We start from the raw sequence: 26004 nt of genomic DNA, 5'->3' as shown, positions 1-26004 counted from the left end.
TTTTACAAATAAAATTAACATAATCTCTAAGTGCATGTATACAATTAAAAATCACATAGTGCAATATAGCAAGTTAACTCAGGGCCAGCCCGAGGCCTCAGCAAATCTCTGCCTCAAGAAGAACCTCAGGCTTCCTAAATCATCCATCCATGTTGTGAAGATCAGCAAACTCTGGTTCTGAGGAAAACATTTAAAATATCAGGACAGCTGTGCAATGTTGAAAAAACAAAAGAGAGCTCATAGAAGGTGAGCAATTGGGCAGAAAATGGGATGTTGAGAATAGGAAATAAACTTTGCAGCGCTTCATTCAAGAAGCTAGGAAAAAACATAAGTAGCTCAACTCAACCACATTTGAATCTCTCCTAGATGTTTTTCATCAATGTTAAGATAAACCTTTAGGAAAATTGAGATATTGTCAAGGGTTGCTTGTTGCTTTAAGACTAAAGAAAACAAACAGTGGCTCTGCAGAAAGCCTACAAGCAAACCCAGTGTAGGCTGTAATCTTTGGGTAGTAAACTAACGGCATCTCAGGCACTGATAGTCCTCAGTTTGTGACTGTGTCTTAGGCCTGGTCTACACTGGGGGAGGGGAGATCGATCTAAGATACACAACTTCAGCTACGAGAATAGCGTAGCCGAAGTCGACGTATCTTAGATCAACTTAGAATCACTTACTTCGCGTCCTCGCGGCGCGGGATCAACGGCCGCCGCTCCCCCATCGACTTTGCTTCTGCCTCTCACTGGGCTGGAGTTCAGCAGTCAACGGGAGAGCGATCGGGGATCGATTTATCGCGTCTGCACTACACGCGATAAATCGATCCCGGATAGATGGATCGCTACCCGCCGATCCGGCGGGTAGTGTAGACATACCCTTACTCCTGGAAGATCTACAAAGGGAATCCTTTTCCCTAATTTTTGCCTGCTTTCTTATCCTCCACTGCCAGAGTCCCAGAGCACTCCTTGGAAAGGAGGACTGAGCACAGCTCCCTCTGAAGCCCATAAAGTGTACCCCTAAATCATCTGGAGGGGTCATAGGTAGAGCTGGTTGGGAGATGTAGTTTATTTCCTGCAATAACAAAACAGAAGAAAATGAAAATTTTTCATTTTTTGTCACAATTTGGATGCAAACATGTTTGGCTTTTGGTGGGGGGGGGAAGGACCCTGAACCATTTTTGGTTTTTAATTTTTCAACCAAAACAGCCCAAAACATAAATAAAAAGCATTTTTCACAGAAAAAAATTGCTTTCATTTTGGCCAGGTCTAGTCACAACAAATGACTCCGGGTGCGCCTTTCACTCAGGTGCTGAGCTTGGGTTTTTATCTTGCATCCTTTGCATGATGCGGTGGCTTGTTGTACACAGCTAAATATGGTGCTGGCTGAATAAAGGTGTTTTGTAAACATCTTAGGCAGAGATATGGTGTATGCATTTAACTTTGCTCAAAGGCACTGTACATCTCCTCATTTCTTGGCTGCTGTTTTTTTCTAGGGCATCGGGTACTGTTTATACAGCAATAGACATTGCCACAGGACAAGAGGTGAGTGCTAATATTAAATCCAGATTTTTATGTAATTCTTCAATATTTTCTCTTTTATCATGAATATTATGTCATACTCATTGTTGACATATAGGTATCAGTTACTTTGCTTTGCTATTGACTTAAATAGAACCAGAATTTCACCTTTAGTATGGCCAGTTGTTAAGTGGGATATTTCCCCTACCTACACTTTCCTCAAACCAGTTCTTGCATCCTCTTAAATTTTATCAATCCCAACTAGCAACCTAGACTATTACGGCATTCCTGGTTGTATTTGTGGTATACAGAGAAATCTGTAACGGCATCCCAGATAGCACCTATTGCTGGTTTACACATTGTTTTTGTTACTGATCTGTGGGATCCTATAGTGTGGAAGCAGTTATACCAGTATAAAGGTATTTATATCAAAAGAGTAAAAAATAAATTTACAACACAAAAAACTTGTGTAGATCAGACTTTAGATTAGTGAGAAATATAGATTGTGCATCCTCTAACCTAACTACAGACTTATGGATAACCCCAGGCTTGAAGATACCCTGGGTTTGTCAAACAGTTCAGCCCATCGCTAATTGGTATTAGGAATAAATACAGTTCATTGCAGTGACCTGAGAAAGTTGTCCAATAGCATTATTAAGCACTGCCAGAAAGCGTAACCAGAAAGAGTATGAAAAGAGAAGTTACATCCTGCACAGAAGGACATGCTAGCTCTGTCTTAATTACTGAATGTATTAACACAACAACCTGTTGTCAGATTAGCCGATGGATGTTTCCGTCACTTAGTTCCAATTTATCTTAATAATTGATTCAACTATAGTAATATCCCTTAACACTTATCTACAGCACTTTTCATCTTCAAAGTGCATTGCAAATATTAATTAAAGACAGAGCATTATTAAGCCACAATTTTATATTTTAGTGACATTGAAGTTGGTTGACCCAGACCATTAAAAACAAGAAAACTCAAAATTAAAGGTAAAGATCTGTCCTTAAAACATCCATTTATGCTTAGGTCATGTCTCACAGTACAAGACACTACACATTGATCTAAGTGTGACCTTGCAATAGCTGGTCACGGTGCGGGGAGTGGAGAATGAATGAGATCTTAAATTAAGAATGTCTTGACTTTGAACTTCCCAAGTTTTGCTACTTTTAGTTGTCACCTTCATGTTCATTTCTTTTCTTTTTTTTCAAACCAAAGTTTTTTAAAGTATATAAAATCCTGTATAAAGGTCAACATTTGCAAGATTAGGTGACTAAAGTGAGACCCCTAAAGCTATATTTAGACATCCAAATAAAAATGGCATGATTTTCAGAGGTGCTGACCACCAAAGCTCCCAGTGACTTCTCTCAGGATCACAAACACAAACACATTAAACTGATTATGTGACTAATATACAGTAATGGTATTTTTATAAGGGTTCCTGTACCCTTTAGAATGGTTTAGAATAGTTAACATCTACCATGAAAATACATGTTTAGGCCCCAATCCTGCAAACGTCTACACACGTGCTTAATTTAATCACAGAAATAATCCCATTGACTGACTGCTCATGTGCTTAAAGTTAAGCACATGTATAAGTGCTTGGAGTATTGGGACCTTACCCAGTTCTTGTGGGAGGGGTCTATCTGGGACTCCTTGTTTGGATGCCTTACAGTTCCTGCTCACCTGCATTCCAGGGAAGTGATTTCTTAACCAGGTCCAAAGAGGCCAACACAGAGCTGGAGTAGTGGCCATGAAGGGGCTGCTTGTCCCATGTTAGATAGGCTGGATTTCATTCATTCCCCATTCAAACCCTTTGTTTTTTGAGATGGAGTGAATTTCACCTCTGGTGCATATGGGACAGATAATACCAAGTCATATAACGGTTGCCTGACATTTCCTGTTATAAGACCCTGTTTTCAGTTGCCAGAGATCTGCTGCAGGCCACACATTATTTTTGAATTTTTTTAGTCAAAATGGTTCAGCTATCTCTGAGAATGAGGCTATTGAAAACTACATTATTTTGTCCATGTTTAAAAATTCTGGCAACCTTTTCTTTGAGAATCTCTAGTGTCTCCATGCTTTGGAGCAGGGACTTGAAATTTCGCCTTTCTATCAGGGATATGCCTTTGCATCCCAATTAATAATCTGCTCAAATTTGGCAACGTTATAAGCATTTGAAAAATCACTATGTGTGCTCAGTAGAGATGTCTTAGATTTTTAGCAGTTCAGTTCCCCCAAATTCTGTCTGCACTGGGCATGCTCCAGCTGGGGGTTGAGTAGCACTTTTCTTGAAGTTGCTGCTGTGGGCTGGGCCCCAGGAATGAAAACAAGGAGACGATTACCACTCCCGCACCCCCACCGCTGGGTCCAGGCAGTGTGGAGAAGGAAGCTGCCTGATTCAAATGTGGAGGGGACAAGAGTCAGACCTAGGATGAGGGTTAGGAGTAGATTTAGACAAGGAGGGTGGTGGATGGGGAGGAAAAGGGGAAGCAGGGAGTAGGGGTTGGGGGGAAACTGGAACTGGCTGGGCAAAGAGTGTGAGACTGGGAGCTGGGTTGGGGAAGGTGGACTGGCAAGGAGACTGAGACTGGAAACCAGTGTGCAGAGGGAGAACGGGGACCAGCTGTGCAAGGAGAGTGCGACAAAGAGTTGGGGAGGTGGGGGAGACCAAATGAAGAGCCCAGGGAGGAAGAGAATGGGGAGGGGGAACATAAGCAAGGGAGAGGTGGGAAGGTGACGGAAGGCCAGGGGTGGGAGGGAAGGAGATAGATTGAATGAGAAGCCAGGTTAGGGTGAACTGGGATTGGCTGGGCAAGGAGATAGGGGACAAGGAACTAGGGGAGATTGGAAATGTTTGGGCAAGGAGACTGGGAGCACAGGGGAGGGTGAAGACTGGGAGTGGAATGGAGAGTCTAGATGGGGAGACTAGGACAGGTTGGTCAAGGAGAGTGGAACTGGGATAAGAAGCCTGATGAGTGGAGACTGGGACTGGGTAGGTGAAGTGAATGGGACTGGGATGAGCAACCAGGGTGGGGAAGAAGAGACAAGCCTGGGGTCGGGACAGGTTCAGAGGACATGGCAAAAGAAGTCATACTTGGGTCGGATATGGGCAGAAGAGTCTGCAGTCTGGGATGGAACCCAAGATTTGCCTCTCACCATTCCTCTGCTATTTACAAACATCTGTGAAACCCGCTGGCAAAGTATCTCATTCCCTTCTAACATTGGTCCACATAGAGGATGACAATCTAATTTTGCTATCAACTACTTCATTAGCTCAAGTGGCAGAGATCTGTGTGGTGGATCTAGAGGTTCTAACCCTGCTGATGACCCACCTTGGTGCCAGTATGATGCTATGAGATGGAATATCTGGGTGGTGGGGGTTACAGGTTTTTTTATTTTTTACAAACCTAGAAAATTGCACACAAGACTTTATTAAAAGACTATTATTTCGGTTGCCAAGTCAAGCACTCAAGTTAGGAAATGTCAGAATTAAGTATGTCTCTTCTGCCTTAATAATGTTCTTTTAATGTCACTTTTTGTATGAAATTTTATATAATTTATGTAAGGGGAATAAATAATCTTCCCTGTGGAGAATAGTTATTGAACTTGTATTGTTGCCATACTATTGCAAGATGGTTTTATTTTTTTATGTTACTCAAAGTACCAAAATCACTAATTACTTGCAAAAATGAATGCAATGGATTGAGACCATTTTGGAATAAGCTAGGACTGCAGAATGTTAGTGATATTAAGGAGCAGATGACATTTTTAAAGCCATTTTATATACTTTGCAAAATAAGACATGTAAGGCAGTGTACTCTGTAATTGGCACCCAAGTAGTGGGTGAAATAGTGTGGATTTCAAAGTATAAAGCAGAGTATTGCAATGCAAGTTACTGAGCATCAATGCCTAATAAAAGGGCAGTTTGGTATAGGTCTCAGCTGCTCTGAAACATATGGTCTCAAACACATTTATTTCTTTTTCATTCATTTATGCTATTAAACTTAGTATTTAACAAAATGTCATTGTAGGTGGCCATAAAGCAAATGAATCTCCAGCAACAGCCTAAAAAGGAACTAATTATTAATGAAATCCTGGTCATGAGGGAAAATAAGAACTCTAATATTGTTAACTATTTAGACAGGTAAGTTGTGCCAGTCATTATCATTGTAGAGCTTGTTTATCTACGGTGCGTCAGAGATTTAGCCAGACCATTTTTTTAAAATTTTGTGTGCAAATGATCGTTTGCGCACACAAAGCAGATCACTGAACGTAAGGATCCATTTACACAAACATACAGAAAGCTGTCCTTCATGTGTGCATGTGAAAGATTCCCGCAAACTATGTAGACACAATTTTTGAAAATTTTGACCAGCACGTGCTTTTACTGAAAAAAATGTCAATAACTACATAAATCTGCATGTTTTATTAGTAGGACACATTCTTCCTATTTTATTAAGTGGGCACTGGCAAATAGTGATAGAATCTATGTCAACTGGTGCTTCCCACTAGGATACCATTCATGTAATTTCAGTGAAGACTAGATTCCTGTTGGGATTTTTTTTTTTTTTTAATGTTCATGTTTAAAGCACTTCAGAAACTGATGCCTTGTCAGTTTTAAAATTGTTTTTGTATCTCCATGGATACTTCAAAAATGCACTAAAAATGTTCTTGCTGTATTGTCACTTCTTTGCTTCTGATAGGCTACATGAAAAACATTCAGCAACAGCTGGATTGTGTTTTCTGCAGGCAGCACATGAAGGATTTCCTCCCTATCTTTATATTATTCAAGGTTTTCCAAACTGTTGATCAAATTCCATCTTCAGACACCATTGGCTGCTGTGCATCTTATACCTCTTGGAGTTAATGGTTATATTTCTATATAAACAAGTAATGTGAGACAGCCTAGTTTAATATTCTTTACATTTTCTAAACAGCATTTTTACTATCTAAAGCTTGCTGTATAGTTAAAGTATTGCCTATAAGGTATTACCTTTTCATTTGGACTACACACATTCTTCTAACACTGTGAACTGTTAATTATATCTGGTCCTCAATGAAAAATGCCAAATAGGCAAAGTCATCTTTGAGTTTCTTTTTGTCAAAACAGCTCTGTAAATAGTTGTGCTTACTGATGGTGGTGTTTTCATTTTCTTGTTTCAGCTACCTAGTAGGCGATGAACTTTGGGTAGTTATGGAATACTTGGCAGGAGGCTCTTTAACGGACGTTGTTACTGAGACCTGTATGGATGAAGGACAGATAGCAGCTGTCTGTAGGGAGGTAAGAGGTGCCATGCATGGATGTGCTTGCTGGGATAGTGTGTAATGTAGTGTAATGGTGTGGTAAGAATGTAAAGGATAAACAAAGATGTATTTTGAGATAAGTTGTCTTTTTAATATTGGAGAAGGACGAGCGTCTTAAAGGAAATCAGATCTATGTTCTGCTGAAAAATGTCATCTTTGTAATAAAATTCAGTTCTGATGGCACTTTTTATTGATTTGGTAGTGTTTAGCTTTGCTTCTTTGAATGTTTACCTGCGGTAGTTCAGCAGTGCACCTTATTCCTTGGCCTTTAAAAGGAAATAATCTTGCCACAGAATGTAAAAAACTGCAAGTAAAAACAAATGCTAATTTGTTCAAGTATGAGAAATTACGTGACTAAAAAATATTTAAAAATCTGCTGTAAGTTGTAACCCCAAAGTCTTTGTCATGCAGCATTTTGCCAATAGTGATCCAGTTCATACTGAAAGAACTTTTTTTCTTTTCTGGCAAATAATAGTTTGTCATATGAGATAGAGATGGCAAAATTCACTGTAGCAGCAATCATTCCGTCTGTGCTTCCAGGCTATAGTCTGTAACAATAATTGACATTTCTAATTCAAAATCTAATGTGCCTTCATTTAGAAAGTTATTATTCTAATAGTGTTGAAGCAGCAAGCTATTTCACTTGACAGCAGAATATTCTGCCATTACTCACAATTCATCTAGAAATTACATCTTTTAAAGATATTTTTATCCCCCCATATAATGAAATCAGGCCATTAATTTTTACCTTTATGTTCCTTTTTTATATCAGTGCCTGCAAGCGCTGGATTTCTTGCATTCAAACCAAGTGATCCATAGAGACATCAAGAGTGACAACATTCTTCTCGGGATGGATGGATCTGTCAAATTGAGTAGGTGTTCTTGTTCAGGTGGCATTATTCCAACGGTTGTTATGGAATTGCTAACCGACTGCCAGTTATCAGAAGGAAGTGATAGTACATTGGCCACTGCAGCCAAGGAATGTTTCATTTTAGAACAATGTTAACAACACAGGGAAATCTCAGAACCTCAGAATTTTGAGGTGACTCAAAATTAATTGACTATGTTTGGAGCCCAGAGTTCTGATCTAAGGGCCTGAAAGACATGCAGTTTCTCACATAAATAAGAGCTGTAGAGTCCGACTTTGTTAAAAGAACTTAAACAATCAAATTCAATAGTTGTTTGGTTATATCCTGTTATGTAAGCAAGAGCATGGCCATGTTTCCAGCCAGATACCTTGATGCATTCTTGTGCGGAGAATGGAATATTTGTATTTGTTTGCTTCATAGTCCAAGTTGGTGTTAACTGTATTTTTTTCCCTTCTCTGCAGCTGATTTTGGGTTTTGTGCTCAGATCACACCTGAGCAGAGCAAACGGAGCACAATGGTGGGGACTCCCTACTGGATGGCACCGGAAGTAGTGACAAGGAAAGCATATGGCCCCAAAGTTGACATCTGGTCCTTAGGGATCATGGCAATAGAAATGGTGGAAGGAGAACCCCCGTACCTTAATGAAAATCCTCTCAGGGTAAGGTGCAAGTGGAATCATATAGCACTGTCCTTCTATGCTGTCCCACTTTTAGATACAAAATTCTGTCCAAACCACACAAGCTCCATATTGTTTCAACAGTATCATTGCAGCATACCAGTATACACTGTTGCTATAGGCACAAAAATGAGGGCACCTCAGAAGATAAGTGACATGGAGTTATTCTCAATATGTGTCATTTTTGCCTTCAGGGATGCTAAAAAATTCTCAGTATGTCTGCTTGTTTTCTGAAATCTCCTTCTGCCGTATCTCTGATGACAAGAATCTTTCTGAGTCCAAGTTTCTCCTGCTGATGGAGTTTTGTGAAAAGAATTTCAAACAGAATGGGGGAGGGGGCAGAATTTTCCCAAACACAGATCAGTGTATATTTGTTAAATAAATGAAATGTCTTGTCTTACAGTGAAATCTGTAATGACTTATTAGTAAATGCAGTTTTAAAGTTACGTTTTCACACAAATATTGGTAGTAAAAAATTGGGGCATTTATATTATGGAACAGTTCACATTTTTGTCCTAAGAAATTTAGTCCTTTCCTATGTTAATCAATTTGCATATTAAAATGAGTGACTATTAAAGGACAATCTTACATAATTGTATGACTGAATGAACACCCAGTTAAACACTGGTCTCCCTTCCCTGGGGTGGATTCCTGGAGTGGTACCGCAGCCCACATTTACCAGCTTGTATCTCCCTTCCCTATGACACTAGGAGGAATTCAGACCATGGATTAACATTTCATAAATAATTCTAGATTTGTGTAGAGAGAATATCAGAACAAAGCATGGCCTCTGGGTTCTCTCATGGGATACGGCTATGCTGCAATAAAAAACCTGCAGCACCAAGTCTCAGGCCCTGGGTCAGTTGACTCGGGCTCAGGGAATGGGTAGGGCTGCCAATTTTGGTTGGACGTATTCCTGGAGGTTTCATCACGTGACAATCTTTACTTCCTGGAGACTCCAGGACAGTCCTGGAGGGTTGGCAATCCTAGCAGTGGAGTCAAACATTGCAATGTAGACACCTGGGCTTGGGCTGTAGCCCAGGCTTTGAGACCCTCCCCCCTCACAGGGAGTCAGAGCCCAGGCTCCAGCCTAAGTCCGAATATCTACACTGCAATTGCATAGCCCCGTGAGTCCAGGTGCCACAAGCCAGCATCAGCTGACCCAGGCCAGCCTTGGCCATGCCGCAGGCCTTTTATTGCAGTGTAGACATACTCATAGGTTCTGATCTGTGATATCCAGACTGCACACATCAGCACACAGACCGCTGCCTCTGATGAACAAAAATAATGGTGGAGGCGAAACTGTGTTGGTCATTGCCATTAAGGAAAAGAACAGTAAGGATGAAGTCGCCCATAGGGATTTAAACAAACTTGACGTTGCAGAACCTTTTGCAAAAGGTTCTTGATTCTTTTGGAAAGCCACAGTTTGGGGGTATGCGGTGCCTAAGCGTGGAAAGGCTGCACTGTGGGCTTTCCTTCACTTGCACACAATAATTTGAACCTGCAGACTGCTTCTGTCCAGTGCTTTCTGCACCACTGCACGGAGGTACTGTGGGGGAAGGGACATGGTGAGTGGATTGATAATTACACGAAGTGGGAGCCCCACCTCCAAAAGGACAGGGCAGTAGACACTATTACTGCAGCCCTGGTGCTACAGCAGTGGCCTCTGAACACAACCAGATGTGCTCTGCTCCTTTGTGGGGAGAATGATTCCATACACCATCATCTTCCTCAGGGAACCCTTGCAGAAACCTTCATGCCCAGGATTTGGCCCAAAATCTGGCAAGGAAAATTAGCGTCACTGAAGTCTCCAGCTGGTCCTCTGAAATCCAGCTGATTTTGACCTGCTGCAATCTCCATACTATATGATACCAGCGAGCGGATTAGAAGCTGCAAATCAATTATTGCAAAACTAATTAGGCTTCTCATCTGTGACTGCATTCAAATTCAGTTATACCTCTTCCCACCCAGGTTAAATCAAAGAGGTGGTCTCTCTCCCTGCTGAAGTTATGATCTGTTGGCTCACCCTAGTTCCCAGAAGTAAACTCTTCAGGGCATCCTCAGTGACAGGTCCATGCCTCTGAAACCAGCTCCCATGGGTGGTCTGGGGAACTTCTAGCCACAGACCTGTTTGGCCAATTTGCTGTCAGATTTATAGGTCATTGTAATGGTTGTGTTTAAGGGTTTGTCTGTGTTCAGGGAGTTCTGCAAAGCTTTAAACTGAAGGGTTGATACTTTATTTTGTGAATAATTGTTTTAATAATGCAAGGTGCCCAGGTGCTTTAGTTGCTGGCACCAATATAAATGTATAAATAAATAATAAAGGCATTTAAAGGTCATTAATCATGGACAGAGTTAATAGCCATCCTGATGCAAAAGCCTGTGTCATTTCCCAGGCGCAGAGAAAACGCATTCCACTTTGAACTACAAGTGTTCAGAGACAGTCTATGACACATGTGCCCTTTTCTGGCCTCTGGAGATCTTAATTCGCTTCCAGTTCCATGAATACAGCCTGCAATAGTGTTACTCTCTTTTCACAGTGATTTTCACTGTGCCAGACGTGCACTCAGGCCCTGAGACACAAGCCTGAGTGCACAAAAATGCAATCCATGTTGGATCTCCCAAGCTTCAATTAAAAAAACCCCACTTTTCTTCTTTTTTATCTATGAGTCACCTGTTGCACGAGTTGTATTAGTTTTCATCAAAAATTGCAAAATATTTCTAGAGTGCTTTGGATGCTACAGTTCCCAGCCTGAGAGTCCTCATAAACTGATTCTAACACACATGGGTACGACACGTGACCCATATAAGGTTTGTATCTAACTTTCCCAAATCGCAGCCGTAACTATCTGCTGAATCCTTTCTGTTTTTTTCTCTATGCCAAATGCTTACTGCCCCTTCGCAGTTCAGTTACTACCAATGTGAAATGTGCTCACTTCCGACATACTGGACATGTTTTTTCTGCCCTCCTTTGCAAAACATAAATGATAAAATTCCCTCCTTTCCCACTTCCCCTGAACTGCCTGGCTAAGGATGACTATTCCTCATGACTCATGTATTGTGATGAAATCAGCACAGTGAGTCAGCTTTTAAAAGGGGTACTGCATTTAACCTGCAGCTCCTGTTTGACTTGGAATTCAAAACAGGGCAGATGCAACTCGTATATTGATACTAAGCCTACAGCAAACAGAAGGGGGTCAGTAAGTTTTAAAGTCCATTGGAAAGAATGTCTCCAGTCTGGATGGAGTCATTTAGGTGATAAAAGCTGAAAATGATCAATTCAGCTATGAACTCAGCAGTCCTCAGACATAGTGACACAGATTTGAATGATATCAGTGTAAATCCAGAGATATCCGCGAAGTCAAATTACTCTGGATGGACAGTGGTGTAAATAAAACCTGAATCTGTCCTGACATTCTAGGTACCCTCTAAGATCAAAGCAAATATCTGCTTGTGTACGGCAGTTGCTCTAAGAGGGTAACTTTTAGGCCTAGAAAGCCTTGCTCTATGTTTAAGATGGTAAAAAAAAAAGTGGATGTGGTGACTCTCTGTTTGAATGCTAATGGGACAGAACTGGTACTGTTTTAACAGAAACATTTTTTTGGGAGGGATTTCCAGGCCTCCTCTTATTCTGAAAGTCCAAGTGCGAAGAGTTGGTAGGGTTCCATAGGTCCCTTTTGTAACCTACGAAAGGATTCAAAGTGTTCATGTCATAACAACATCCTGTAGTGGCATAATAGGCTTGTGCTATAGGTTTTCAACTTTCTAGGCCTCAATCACAAGTGAAATGTGTCTAATGATCTTCACTCAGGCCTCATTGGGTATGTTCCCTTCGCAGGATTGTGTGTCAGTGTTCTGATTAGATATCCAGAACAAACATATTGGGTTTTGCAGAGCAGAATGAAAGTATAAGACATTGTTGGAGGTCCATTGATGTGTCCTCAACTCATGACAAACATATACTACTCCTTATCCACAAGCATTAAGGACCGTATTTTCAAATATGAAGGGACACAAATGCATGTGCAATTGTGTGCCATGCTTATATTTGTTGATGATGTGATTGTGTGCACAAACTGAGTACTTGTGCACTCAAATGGCCCAGTGGATGCTTAATCAGGAACTTGCTGTGGAATTCAACCCTTGCCACTGAATTCTTAGCTTGCTCCAGAATCTTAGCTTTCACCTTTATTTTTATTTTGTTCCAATTATGTTTCTACAACTTTGGGTTTAGAAGATGACCTTGAAAATGTGAAACAAGCATAACGGTTATAGTTTTATCTTTCTGAGTCTTCTGAAACAATCATTTTTGAAGTGTGAACTAGCTCATTCATCTCAATGGATTGCATATTCTGAAACAAAGATTACACTTGAAATGTCTGCATTAACTAGTTAATTTCTTAGTCCTGGTCTACACTATAGAGTTAGGTTGATGCAAGGCATCTTAAGTTGACTTAACTTTGTAAGTGTCTGTACTAAAATTTTGCTCCCGCTGATGTAACTCGCTCACTACACTGACTTAATAACTCCACCTCCATGAGAGGTGTAGAGCCAATGTCGATGTAGTTAGGTCTATGCAGTGTCAATGTAGACACAGCGTTGATTACATCAACTGTTGCTGGCTTTCAGGAGCCATCCCACAATCCCTCCATTGACAGTTCAGTTGGTGCAAGTGCTCCTGGTGAGGACGCACACCGCCGACACAAGGAGCAAAGTGTAGACATGCACAAGTGATATCATTACTGTGACGGCTGTATGACGACATAAGTTAGTCAATTTAATTTTGTATTGTAGACATGCCCCTATACTTTTGCAAAAACCTCCAGCTAATGTGCTTAGCCAGTAGTCCCAAACTGTCCTCCCCCTCCCCCCCAGAGATCAGAGTCCCATTGTCACTTGCCCAGCTGACAAAACCTTCAGTTTACTCTCTAGCAACTTGTACCATGCAGATGTCCATCTACTTTGTGTACCTGTTAAGTGGGCATGCAAAGTGGGCATGCAATTGTAGGTGTATTTTGAAAATCAAGTCCTAAATTTCCCTATTTTCCTCTCTGAATTGATGAACTGGTGCACTGCACTTGAGTTATGATACAAAATCACAGTGATAACCAGTTGTCCAGAATGAATGGAAGTATCTACTGCATCACTCAGTCATATGGAAGCGGTGTTTAAGGGAACAGTGAGCACTGCAGAGATGCACTTGAATTATTCCTTGTTTCTTTGAAATACACCTCTACCCCGATATAACGCAACCCGATATAACATGAATTCAGATATTACGCGGTAAAGCTGCGCTCCGGGGGGACGGGGCTGTGCACGCCGGTGGATCAAAGCAAGTTTGATATAACGCGGTTTCACCTATAACGCGGTAAGATTTTTTGGCTCCCGAGGACAGCGTTATATCAAGGTAGAGGTGTATGTGTTTAGACCTGGTCTACACTTTAAATGTTTTGCCAGGGTAGCTATACCAGCAACCCCCCTTCCCGCCCCGCCCCCCTTTGCAGGCACAACTTATGCCAGCAAAAAATTGCTTTTGTTGGACTAGCTTATTAAGCAAATGCAATAAGCTACATGGACAAAAGCCATTTATGTATCTACACTAGGGCTTTTGCCAGCATAGAAATGTCACCGAAAAATCACACCTGTAATGGACATTGCTTTGCCAGCAAAAGTTGCGAGTGTAGACCTGGCCTTAAACAGGAATACCTATTAGATGTTGAGGTTAATAGGTTAAACCCTCTGGTTTAATGTTTCTCTAGGCTTTGTATCTGATAGCTACTAATGGAACCCCAGAACTTCAAAATCCTGAGAGACTCTCTGCTGTGTTCCGAGACTTTCTGAACCGCTGTCTGGAAATGGACGTAGACAGACGAGGGTCTGCCAAGGAGCTTTTACAGGTAAAATGGGCACAGGTGTGGGAGGTGATTGCAAGTGAAAAGTCTATGTAAGTGGTGGCATTTGTGTCCTCCAAATATGGAGCCCCACTAGCTATACAGGGAGTTGGCGTAGTCGGATCTTCATAGTGAATTTCACTTCAAGCTTGGCACTTTTCACACTAGCCGTAACTGTTCTGTAATGTGTATCATTTTCCTTTTCAGAACCAAGTGACGGTATTTGAATGGGGCAGAGGAAAGGGGGTGTGAGGTGGGGCTGATGCTCCTCCACTTATCTGGGTTCAGTTAAGGAGGAAATCCTTTGAAGTTAACCAAATCTGAAACACAAGTGTAAATGAGATGAGAGTCTGGCCCCAGAGATGAGAGGCCAATGTGCACTCTGTCACCTAGCACTCTGTAGTCAGAATTTTGCCTTCATGCAAAAGGCAACTGATGTGAACCTGCGCCTCAGAGGTTCTGAATGCAGGATCTGGGCCTACAATAAGATTGGGCCAAATTCATCCCTGGAGTTGCTAGAATTGCACCAGAGATGAATTTGTCCTTCGTGTTTTGAAAAGTTACAGAGTATTGCATCTTGTTAAAATTAGAGCCTAAGTATGGCGCAAGCACAACAAAAAAGCTGCTTGAAAGTTAGGGTAAATGGGCTTTGCATGGAAAATAATGAATAATTTTTCTTTCTGTTTTTGTTTTTAATAGCATCCATTTTTGAAATTAGCCAAGCCTCTCTCCAGCCTGACTCCTCTCATCATTGCAGCAAAGGAAGCAATTAAGAACAGCAGCCGCTAGCATTGTGGACTGGCTTTACCCCAGGCCAGCTCCCTCCAGAGCGGGACTGAACAAAACTCTGTAAAACCTCAATTCTTGTGCTGCAGGACAGGCAGACATAAGGACAAACAGTCACAGTCATGATGGAGGCCAGCTGTTTTCCAGCTCTTCGAGGACTAGAAACCTATCACGTGTCTTCTTCCTGCTCTCTGATTTCTTAATTTATTTCTCAGATGAAACAGGGCCCAAAACCGAGCTGCCAGGCCAGAAATCGCCTTGTTGTCTCAGCCATCTCCACGGTCAAACAAACTCAGTAGCGAGACTCCCAGTGACCATCCTGTGCATTTCACTTTTAAATGATTGGTTGGTTCTTAAAGATTCACAATCACGTTTCTGAGTTTTTTGGTTTGGTTTGGAATGGAAGAAGGGTCCTCCTGCATTAAGAAACCTCCTCCAGGCTGAGTTGTCTTTTGAATACAACCCATTTGCTAGTATTTGCCCATTCATGGTACCATTAGATGGTAAGGATGAAAGTGAAAGTGCTTTTCCAACCAAAAATAAATCACCCACCGTGCAGGAAGAGCATCCTGATGAGATATACGCTTTCAACCGTGAACATACAGAGTTCGGGTCCTTGGCAGCATGATTTGTGCAATTAACAATGGTACTTTTGCCTTGGTGAGGTTCTTGTAAACTGAAAAGCGGAAAGGTCAGCAAGTTTGCTCAGAAAGGGCCCGTCTGCTACAAAGCTGTAATGCAAATGGCGGCCCAGTCTTGCTAGGTGCTGAATCTCTCCTGCAAAGTGCTCAGCACACAACTTCCCCAGCAGTGCGATAGACAGGCACTCCCACTGAAGGGAGCCGAGAACGCTCAGCCCCTTTGCAGACGGGAGGCACTCAGCGCCCTGTGGGATTACACCAGCTATTCATAGCATGAGACCCTAACCAACAGTAGGCTGAAATCTGCTATCGGCTGCCTCCATGCCAATGCAGCCCTATTTAAATTTGGGTTTGCACAGATTTAATAGAGGGGCAGAATTCAGCCTAGCGATTGTGTGAACCGAGTTTGCCCATCCCCATGGCTGGCTTATGACTGCTGAAAAAGGACAGGTAGCGTCTGTAAAATTCCCAATCAATTAGGCAGCCCAGTGCTCTAAACTGTTACTCCGGTGAGTGCCCCTTAGTCATGTGAATAATTCTATTGAAAATGTTGGGGCTACTCAAGTAAGAGTTTGCAGGATTTCATTCTGCATGAGCTCTCCTGCCAATGCAACAAAAGAGGGTGGAGGAAATGTATTTAAACAAGGGTTTTGTAGTGCTGGGTGAAGGGAGGGAAAGGTAAATGCAGTCTAGAGTACATAAATACTCTTAGGCCATAAACTGGGTCAGCCTTTAACTCTCCCCTCAATGCATGCACCAAACTCACCTTAATGCTAGTATGTGTATGTCGAGGAGAGAATAATGGCTGGAAATGACTGAGGATTGTACTGGCTCGTAAATTTATTTGTAAAGGAGCAGAATAGTTTAATCAACAATTTGTATTATGTGACCGGACAGACCTGGTTGGCTTTCACTCAGAAAAGTAATGTGTATGGACTATTTGCTGCTGGATTTTAGGGTTAATACTACATTTAAAAATCAAAGCCCTTCGAAACAACAGTAGGATGTGGCTATTGGTAGTGGGGAGCCTGCCTCTGTAAAAATAATAATAAATCCTCGAATGTAGATCAACGTGACTTCACATTTAGTTTTTGATACTGCAAGGAGCTGAGCGTTCCTGAGAGGTGCTAAGCATCCTCAACTCGTTGTCATTAGTCAGAGTTAAGGGTGCTTAGGCCTTGAGCCTTCGTTTGGCTTTGGATTTTAGTGATATCTTTGGGTTGTGACTTTCATTAATATTGCCAGCTGGCTGACCCTCATTATTTGTCCACCTCAGTTTCTTTGGGGCTTGACTGAGGCAGTGTTTATTAGTTTACCATACTCAGCTGCTAATTAACTTTCCCCCATCTCCTGGGATGCAGAACAAGTTTTTGTTTTATGCCCAAATAAGTAAAGATTCTTCTTCTGTAGTGGGATCATTTTTGTCTTTGTCAACTCAGGTTAGACATCTAGGAGATGGGAGTTTAGGCTTCTTTGAAAATCCAGTGATTCAAGCTCACGAAGGCCCAACCTTATTTTGTAAAGAATCAATCGTAAAGAAATGAATTTAAATTCCACATAGAAGTAAAGGGGCAAGTGACAGTTTCTATTTCCAGGGTAGCTTTTTCTTGTCTTTGTATCCACAAAGGTGCGTACATCCGTCCCTTGAAAGGAAAGCGCTTTCTGTGGAGCATTTCTGCTGGATATCCAGAACAAATCTTTTTTGGGAGGTTATGCTATTCGATTCGTTGGGTTTTTTCCCTAGTTGTTATCTTCAGCTATAAATATTTTGCCTTTTTATCCCAGCCCCACCCTTCAAAGAAAAAATTTAAAAAGGTATAATCAAAGATATACACTTCAGAATGGTGTATGCTCCAGTGTGTGAAATATTGTTGACACTGGCTTTTTAAATGCAATTGCTTTAATAAGAGGCCTTAATTTTTATTTTATTTGTAAAAATATTTATTTTATTTTGCAGCAGCAAATCCAGAGATTTTACTTTTTAAAAAGATTCCTCGCATGCCGACAAGATTCAATAGAAATCCAGTTCCTGCCAGTGATTGCATCCAGCACACAAGCTATAAGTGCCCAGCTGAGTACTCTGTAAAAGGGACCGTTTACTTTATGTCCCTTTATCTAAGGGAGTAGTAGCATTCCTACAGCTCTTCGCTTGGGAGATTCTGTGGCACTAAATGCTTCAAGCCAGTGGAGGCAGAAAGATAGCAGCTGCTTTTATATCCTCCTGGATTTGGAGGCAGACTTGGAAGTGGAAAACAATCCTGAAAGAGACAGACCTTGTGTGTGAATTACAGAATTGAAAAATAGCACATCAGGATAGGCATTGCCTTTGCAGAACAAAAAAGATGTCCGCAATCAGATAAGTCTCTGGTACCATCTTGTTTTTTGAGAGCCGTCCCTGGTTTAGGCAATTATTTATGTATATTTTAAGGAGTATTAGAGATAAGCTGTTCCTCCTGCCAAAAGCATATATAAAGATAAACATACTGTACATGTTTCAGACACTTTCATTCCAGGTATTGATAGACTGATTAATTGCCTTTTCCTATTTTATTTTTAAATTCATAATACAGTAAAGAACTTCCCGGTCTCAAATGTTGTTCCAGTCCCCTATAATGATGAGGTGTGAAAATGGCCGTTAGCTCGCCAGGGTTCCGAAAGGTCCTAGGACAGGAGCAAGAAAGCTGTCAAATCAGGGAAGTTTGAGAAGCACAGTACAGATTATTTATTTAAGAAAATGGAAAAGGAAAAAAAAAAAAAGCCTTACATGTAACAAGGCTTCTGCATGCATTCACGGGAGCCAGAGGAATTGCTGGATCTTACAGTGCTCTCAGGTTTTGGTCACAGTATCGGGCAAAGGTTGCGTTATCACCTGTTGTGTCTTTCTGCTTTTGTAAATACGTATGTGTCTGTTTTCCATCACTGGCTACTGGTTGGCCAAATCTCATTGTACACAGACGAACTCAGTTATTTATTTATTCTGTTGTCGTTCAGGTTTCTTTGAGGCTAATGAGAGCACCTCAACATTATAGTTCCTATCAGCCCATCCCCCCAATTTCTGCCCCAAACACATTCCAGTCACTAAAGAAGGGAAATACTAAATCATATCCAATTGCCTATGTAGTTGTTACTTCCAATATGGAGTCATAGTTTTGGCTACATAAGGAGTATTCCTCAATACTGCACATGAAGCATGTAAATAAATATATTTCTTTGCTCAGCGGGTTTGCATACGACTTGGTTGACAAGCCAGAGAGATTCCAATCTACCAATGAAGGCAGGAAGAAATGTTGCTTTGCTTGAAACACCGGGGCATGCACAGCAAAGCTAGAATAGCCTTTCTGAGCTGTATAAAAGGCCACTAGCCTGTATCTTTCCCCAATGGAGTATCATTCATTCACACTCAGTAACTTAAAGCTGAGCGGTGGGGGGAAGTGACTAAGGCCCAGAAGCAAAGCCTCCAGCTTTCAAGATAGTTATTCTCTTGGACTGGGCAAGTACCTTCATTTTTAAACCATATTTTTCAGGACAAGGGAAAGGACCACTTTTGTGTTTCAAGAACGACCGTTCTGATATCTCGCTCAGGTTTCTACCAGAGCATCTGCATCTTGAGATCTTCAGGTATCTTTAAAACACCTCATTGCTCATGCCCATCCTTGATCTAAAGTGATAGTTCTCTAGGTGAACCCTGTAGAATCTTGCTTACACCTTCCCCTGTTTATGAATGGTTCAGAGATGAGTCAGCACACTGGGGTTGTGTCACAAATGCATAAAACCCTACTTGGAGGTGAAATCTACCTGTTTTGGCTCAACGCTCGGGTTGTGTGGATCTTTGGGAATATCTGCAGTCTCAAAAAGGGTATGGGGGAAAGAAGCTTATGTTCTCTTCATTGGTGCCTTCTGGTCAGTCATCGGTCTGATTCTGCAAATACTATCACTGCTTAGCTATTCTTCTGAGTAAGCACTAAGTTTCAGAATCTGACCGTGACTAAGGAAATTGTGGGTAACATAATATATTAGTGTTAAAGTTGCTTTAATGAAAAATGACCTTTTTTTTACTTTTGGAGCATGGTGGCTTTGCACCTGACATTTTCCCAAAGGATTAAAAATGCCTGCATTAGCATCTGTGTGCCAGGTGCAGCTGTCTCCAAGCCAGTGGGGCCCACATTCATAGCCACTCATGCTTAGTGCTCAATTACTGCAAGGCATGGCCAGTGACACCTGCTTTTACCAGTTGCCTACTAAATGGTGTCAAAGCAAGTAGGGAAAGCGAGGATTGAAATCAGGAGCAGTGAGCTGGCAATCGTTGCAGATGGATCTCAGAGGCGTCAATGCACACTTTCAAATACGTGTTTGAATCACAGACTACAAGTGAGGAAATATGTGCACCTAGCAATTATCATTTGTGTGTCTTCCCCTTCACTCCCTTCAGGGACTTGGAACAGCTAGACGAATAGTTCCAAAGAGAGAAGCAAAAGGGGGTTAACCCTCCGCTGTTACGGCTCTTCCTAGTCTCTACATTTTATTTGGTTGCTATTACTCTTTGTGAATCCCTCTCTGCTCCTTCCATCCTCAGTGGCTTCTAACCAAGTATCATTATCTGAGACAAAGTGGTCACACTTCTCATTTCAGTCCTTTTTCGATTGCCTGTTTACAGCAGTGTTTTAAATCGGCATCCTCAGCCTGGAGAACAAGTCCCTCATGGGCATAACCTCCACTAGATCACTGCCTGCAATCCCAAGACATTCCTGAGCCTGTCTCCCAGATGTGACATGTTGGCATAATATAGTAGGAGACTTAAGGGAATAATGTTGGCTTGATTTGTTTTAAACTAAAATCCTTTTGCTGCTGAATATTCTCTGTTTCGTTTGTCCAACCTTACTGTACGCTTAGGGAACATACAGGATCCAGTTCTGCTCTCACTGAAATCAGTAAGAATTTTGCCATTGACTTCAATGACAGCAGCAGCTGGCCCTTAATTAGCAGGTTCTGATAAGGCAGAGCCACCCAAACAGAATGTCACTTTATGTGCTGGCTGCTGAGAAGTATTCTCTGGATAAGCAGGGATGTGCAAGAGGGTCAGACCCAGCCTTTTCTTTCGCACGTGGTGCTTTACATGTAATAGGCCGAATGTTGCACTTTTGAGGCATTCTTTTGCATCCATGCCTGCTAAGATTTTGACCACTGAACTTCCAGGTTACAAACAAAATGTGTGCACAATTGCTTTGAATCTTTATATTAGTCTTAGGCCGTGTTAATAAATCTGTCTGTAGAACAACAACAGAAAAAGGCTGGTCAACTCTTCGGTTGCAGATCCCATAGTCTGGCTGCTTGGACTTGGAGGGTGAGTGAGCTACGGACATGACCCAATTGCAAAGTACTGCATGGACCAGAAGGCCATGGTGGAAATAATAACTAACCTTATGGGTAGAACTTGAGTCCAGGGGCTACACAAGGGAGTTATTCTAGAGCTTGTATATGTATATTTATACTGCACTGCATGTGCTGTACACACATATACACATACATTCTAGTAAGATCTGGCAAAAGAATCCTGCAACCATTAACTGGCTTGAGTTTTAACTACCTGTAAACTCCCGGTCAATCAGAAGCAACTAGTTTACAGCTATACTAGTGTCTGCTGGGTTTTTCTTCAGGGTACCTAGACAAAAGTAAACAGGAGGATCCTACATTTTCATTGTTTATCAAAAATGTATCTCATTTTGCTGTACCTTCCTTTTTTTAGGATGTGTTTATCTGTAAAAAAAAAAAAGTGTGTAGTGAAATTCTTCTGTAACTTTGGATTAAGAGGTACTTACGATCTTTTTAAAAAGAGAACTAAGTTATTTACTTTGTAAATATGCTGATGGCATGGATCCATCGTACTGACCTCAGCATCCATTTTTTTAAAAGAATTTTTTCTTTCCAACATTAAGTTATTTTAAATTGTGGTTGAAGCAATAGAAAATTGAAATATGGATTGTGCATGACTGTGTCTTGAGTGTAAAAATATTGCAGTTTGAAACTTGGACCTAAAGTATTGCAAATAAAAGTTATAAATACCACCGACTTGTGTTTTCTCAGCTCTCTCCAAAGGATTTCCCTGTGTTGTACAGCAAAATAATATCAGGGCTGGATTAAGATAATCTTGGGCCCTAAGCACCCCGTGACATGGGTCCCCCTGTGGTTCTCCCCCACTTGGAACATGGGTGGTAAGTGTACTGGCAGCAGTGTATGGACTGGGCCTGCTGCAGTCTTTTCTTCCTACCACACACGCAGTCCTTTGCGGGGTTTGCATTGGCGGAAGCTCCCAGAGCTATGGGTCTTGGAGATAACACCTCTTTGAGATGTATAGGGTAGTTCACCCTCCTCCAGGCTGTCTGCAAATTCAGGCAGACATCACTCCTTCACACTGTTCATGTTTTAAGCCTTTCTGAGACCTACTGTCACTGATTCATATAGTTATATTCAGACAAAACATTCATTCACACTAACTCATCAGCTGTCAGTCCTCAATGAATCCTTAATGAGTCCTCCTACCTGTCATCCTCCATCTGGATGCTGGAGCTCTTGTATCTCTTGGCTTTACAAAGCTCTAGACAGCCATGTATTTCACTGCTCTGCCACTTGGAAACTTCACTTAGTGCTGTGATTTTTCAGTTTATGTTTTGCCCATCATCATTTTTATAAACCATAAAATGCCATAAATGAATATGTATTACACAGTTGGAGATAAGCCACATTCCCTGCCTCTACAAACAAGTCACAAGGAGGAGGAACTTTATCTTTTATTCTAACACACACACACCTTCCCCATGTTAAAAGAACATTATTACGGTTGCAGAGGTAAGCACTCAAAGTCAGGAAATGCCAGAATTAAGATTGCCTGTGCAGCCTTAATTTGGCTTGTGCACATGCATTATGAGACAGTCGCTAATTACATTGTCACACACGGTTATCACAGAATGGCCAGCCAGTGGGTCTCTCAGATATTTGCTGACAGCAGAGGAATGGTGAGACTCAGGAATCTTGGATTCCATTCCAGAGTCGAGGGGAATTTGCTCTAGTGGCCACAGCCCATTCTGCCCATTCCCCTGCAAGCATGATCCTTTCTGCCCTATCTCCTCCAAAATTGTCTCTATCCCAGTCTCGCCTCCATTCCTGGCTCCTCCTTCCAGTGCCACTTTTCTCACCTAGTCAGTCCCATTCTCCATGCCTCAGGCTTCTCATCCTAAGCCAAATCTTCGCCTCCGGATGCTGGCCCAGCCCCATTCTCCTCATCCCTTCATTTCTAGTCCCAGGCTCCTAGCCTAGGCAGTTCCAGTATTCCCCTCCCCCAGCTCTGTCAGTCTCCTTGCCCATTCTTTCCCAACCCAGCTCCTAGATCCCATTTCCATCTTGCTCCCCACCAGTCCCAGTCTCCCCCCATTCCCCTCTCCGGGCTTTTTGTCCCAATCCATTTCCCCCTGCAGATCTGCCTCCTGTCCTCTCTACAACATGACCAAAGTTGGATGGATTTTCATGGGGATGGCATCTCAGACAGAAACACACCCCGCCAACAAATTTCAAGTTCCTCCTCCAAAGTAAGTGGGGATAGAGGGTGGGGTTGGGGGGGTGAGAGAGGGGTGGAGGTGGGCACTAGAGATTCTCAAAGAAAATATAGACAAAATCACATATTTTTCACTAGGCTCATCAGAAACACCTGAATTGTTCTGACTGAAATTTTGCTGCGGCAGCTACGTGGCATGTAAAAAAATTTAAATCCAAACTGTTAATGTTTGGCAAACTTGAAAACAGGGGCTTATAATGGGAAATGTTGGGCAACCTTAACACTAGCAGCCCTGACCTGCCGCTAAGATGCCAAAAAGCACTGAAACTGTAGTGGTCCCAGGATATTAGCGACAAGGGGCGTGAGGGAAAAGCTTTTACTGGACCCACTTCTGTGGGTGAGAATGCTTTAGGTCTGACCTGAAGAACTCTGTGTAGCTTGAAAGCTTGTCTCTCACCAACAGAAGTTGGGCCAATAAAAGTGATTACCTCACCCACTGTCTGTCTCTCTGACAGCATGCCAGTTATAGTAAAGTGAGCATCTGCCAAGTGAGGCAATCAGACTCCAGGCACTCACATCTGTCTTGACCTTGCCTTATATGCCGTTTATGCTTAACATAGGGTTACCATACGTCCGGTTTTTCCCGGACATGTCCGGCTTTTTGGCACTTAAATCCCCGTCCAGGGGGAATTGCCAAAAAGCTGAATATGTCCGGGAAAATGCTGGCCAGGCACTTCCCCTCCCGCGGCGGCTCTGCTCCTCCCCTGACTCTTCAGCTCTGTTTAAGAGCCGAGCTGCCCAAGCGCTATGGGCTTCAGGCAGCCCCCTTGCCTCCGGACCCTGTGCCGCCGGAGCCCAGGAGGGGAAGTGCCCGGCTGGGGGCGCAGGGTCCAGAGGCAAGGGGGCTGCCCGAAGCCCAAGCGCTACCGGCTTCACGGTTTGCCGGGCAGCCTCCAGACCCGGCGCCCCCGGCTGGGTGCTTCCCCTCCCGGGCTCCAGCTGCACTGGGGAAGCGCCGGCTGGGGGAACAGGGTCTGGGGGCTGCCTGGCAAACCGTGAAGCCGGTAGCGCTCGGGCAGCCCTTTCCGCGTGGCTAGGAGTGGGAGGGAGGAGGGGGCGGAGTTAGGCCGGGGTTGGGGCGGGGAAGGGGCGGAGTTGGGACGGGCTGGGGGTGGGAAATGGGCGGGGCCAGGACCCCGTGGAGGGTCCTCTTTTTTTATTTGTTAAGTATGGTAACCCTACTTAACATAATGTTATATAGAGGCTAGGTTCGCACTTCAGAGAACCAACATCAGCTACCATGGTGCTGAATGGACAGAAACAGGTTACAGCCCTAGCTATGGCCTTGGCTACACGCAGCGCTGCCGCGGCAGCGCTGTGAAGCACGAGTGTAGTCGCGCCGCAGGTAAGTACTCCACCTCTCCGAGGGGAATAGCTTGCAGCGCTGCGAGCGAGCGTGCAGCGCTGCAGGCTCTGATTACACTCGTGCTTTACAGTGCTGTACTCACTGCGCTCGGTGGGGCGGGGGCATTTTCACACCCCTGAGCGCAGCAAGTTGCAGCGCTGTACAGCGCCAGTGTAGCCAAGGCCTATGTTAGGGTTTTTTCATCTTATGAGCAATGGCACGAGGCAGGCAGTGTACTGAAATTCAGGAGACCTGTGTCAGTCCTGACTCTGCCTCAGCCTTTCAGGGTGACCCTGATCAAGTCACTTAGGCTAGGTCTACACTACCCGCCTGAATCGGCGGGTAGAAATCGACCTCTCGGGGATCGATTTATCGCGTCCCGTCGGGACGCGACAATCGATCCCCGAATCGGCGCTCTTACTCCACCAGCGGAGGTGGGAGTAAGCGCCGCCGACAGAAAGCCGCAGAAGTCGATTTTGCCGCCGTCCTCACAGCGGGGTAAGTCGGCTGCGATACGTCGAATTCAGCTACGCTATTCACCTAGCTGAATTTGCGTATCTTAAATCGACTCCCCCCTGTAGTGTAGATGTACCCTTAATTAGGGACAGATTTACAAAGGTATTGAAGTGTCTAAAGAGACACCCAGTGGGCTTTCAAAAGCACCTAAGTGAGTTAAGCCCCTAACTTGTTTAGGTGATGTCTATGACTCCCATTAGGTACCACTTTGCAACTTTAGGCAGCTAGATGCCTTTCTAAATCAGGCCTTATTCTCTCCGCGTTCAACCCCCATCATTAAAATAGGGAGCCTATAAGTCCCCCAACTCTCAGGGGCATTGTGAGGCTAATAATATATGGAGATATTGCTATCTCATAGAACTGGAAGGGACCCTGAAAGGTCATCAAGTCCAGCCCCCTGCTTTCGCTAGCAGGACCAAGTATTGATTTTGCCCCAGATCCCTAAGTGGCCCCCTCAAAGACTGAGCTCACAACGCTGGGTTTAACAGGCCAATGCTCAAACCACGGAGCTATCCCTCCCACCTAATGTTTGCAAGGGCTAGCTAAACGTGGCCAACCCCAAAACAGTGCACGTAAGGGCAGAATGTGGCCGTTTGAACCTGTCTTGCAAAAGGCAAATGCTGCCAATCATTTGTAGGACAGATTTTGCGAGAGGCTCATGTCAAACAGACACCGACAGGCGGTGATGATTTGCCTTGGAGGCTGGTGCGCACAGCTGACGAAACAGCAAGTATGTCCTGTGCTCTACATGCCTGTGTCCTTGAGTCGGGAGTGGATTGTTAATTGTGCACTTGATAGCATAAGATGCGCTGGACAATCAGTAGACTCAAGCCTGCTGTGAGGTAACCCCAT

General features: G+C 43.0%; 1 protein-coding gene across 6 annotated transcripts in view; it reads left to right on the top strand.

Annotated features, from left to right (window-relative positions):
• The window catches only part of PAK3 (p21 (RAC1) activated kinase 3), a 194211-nt gene extending 172464 nt beyond the window's left edge, over positions 1 to 21747 (top strand). For 5 of the 6 annotated variants that reach the window (XM_008170040.4, XM_042851056.2, XM_008170041.3 and 2 more), the window contains 7 exons: positions 1487 to 1535; positions 5550 to 5662; positions 6682 to 6799; positions 7595 to 7694; positions 8153 to 8349; positions 14127 to 14264; positions 14958 to 21747. In XM_008170040.4, coding sequence (XP_008168262.1) covers positions 1487 to 1535; positions 5550 to 5662; positions 6682 to 6799; positions 7595 to 7694; positions 8153 to 8349; positions 14127 to 14264; positions 14958 to 15047 — 805 coding nt within the window. In that variant the 3' untranslated portion in view covers positions 15048 to 21747. The remainder of the gene's footprint in view (positions 1 to 1486; positions 1536 to 5549; positions 5663 to 6681; positions 6800 to 7594; positions 7695 to 8152; positions 8350 to 14126; positions 14265 to 14957) is intronic. The other variant, XM_042851055.2, reaches the window with a different exon arrangement.
• The last annotated feature ends 4257 nt before the right edge of the window (positions 21748 to 26004 follow it).

This window comes from Chrysemys picta, chromosome 9, assembly GCF_011386835.1.
Source record: "Chrysemys picta bellii isolate R12L10 chromosome 9, ASM1138683v2, whole genome shotgun sequence".
NCBI classification, from domain to species: domain Eukaryota; kingdom Metazoa; phylum Chordata; order Testudines; family Emydidae; genus Chrysemys; species Chrysemys picta.
The sequence above is the reverse complement of the archived record's forward strand: the minus strand, read 5'-3'. Positions and strand labels throughout refer to the sequence as shown.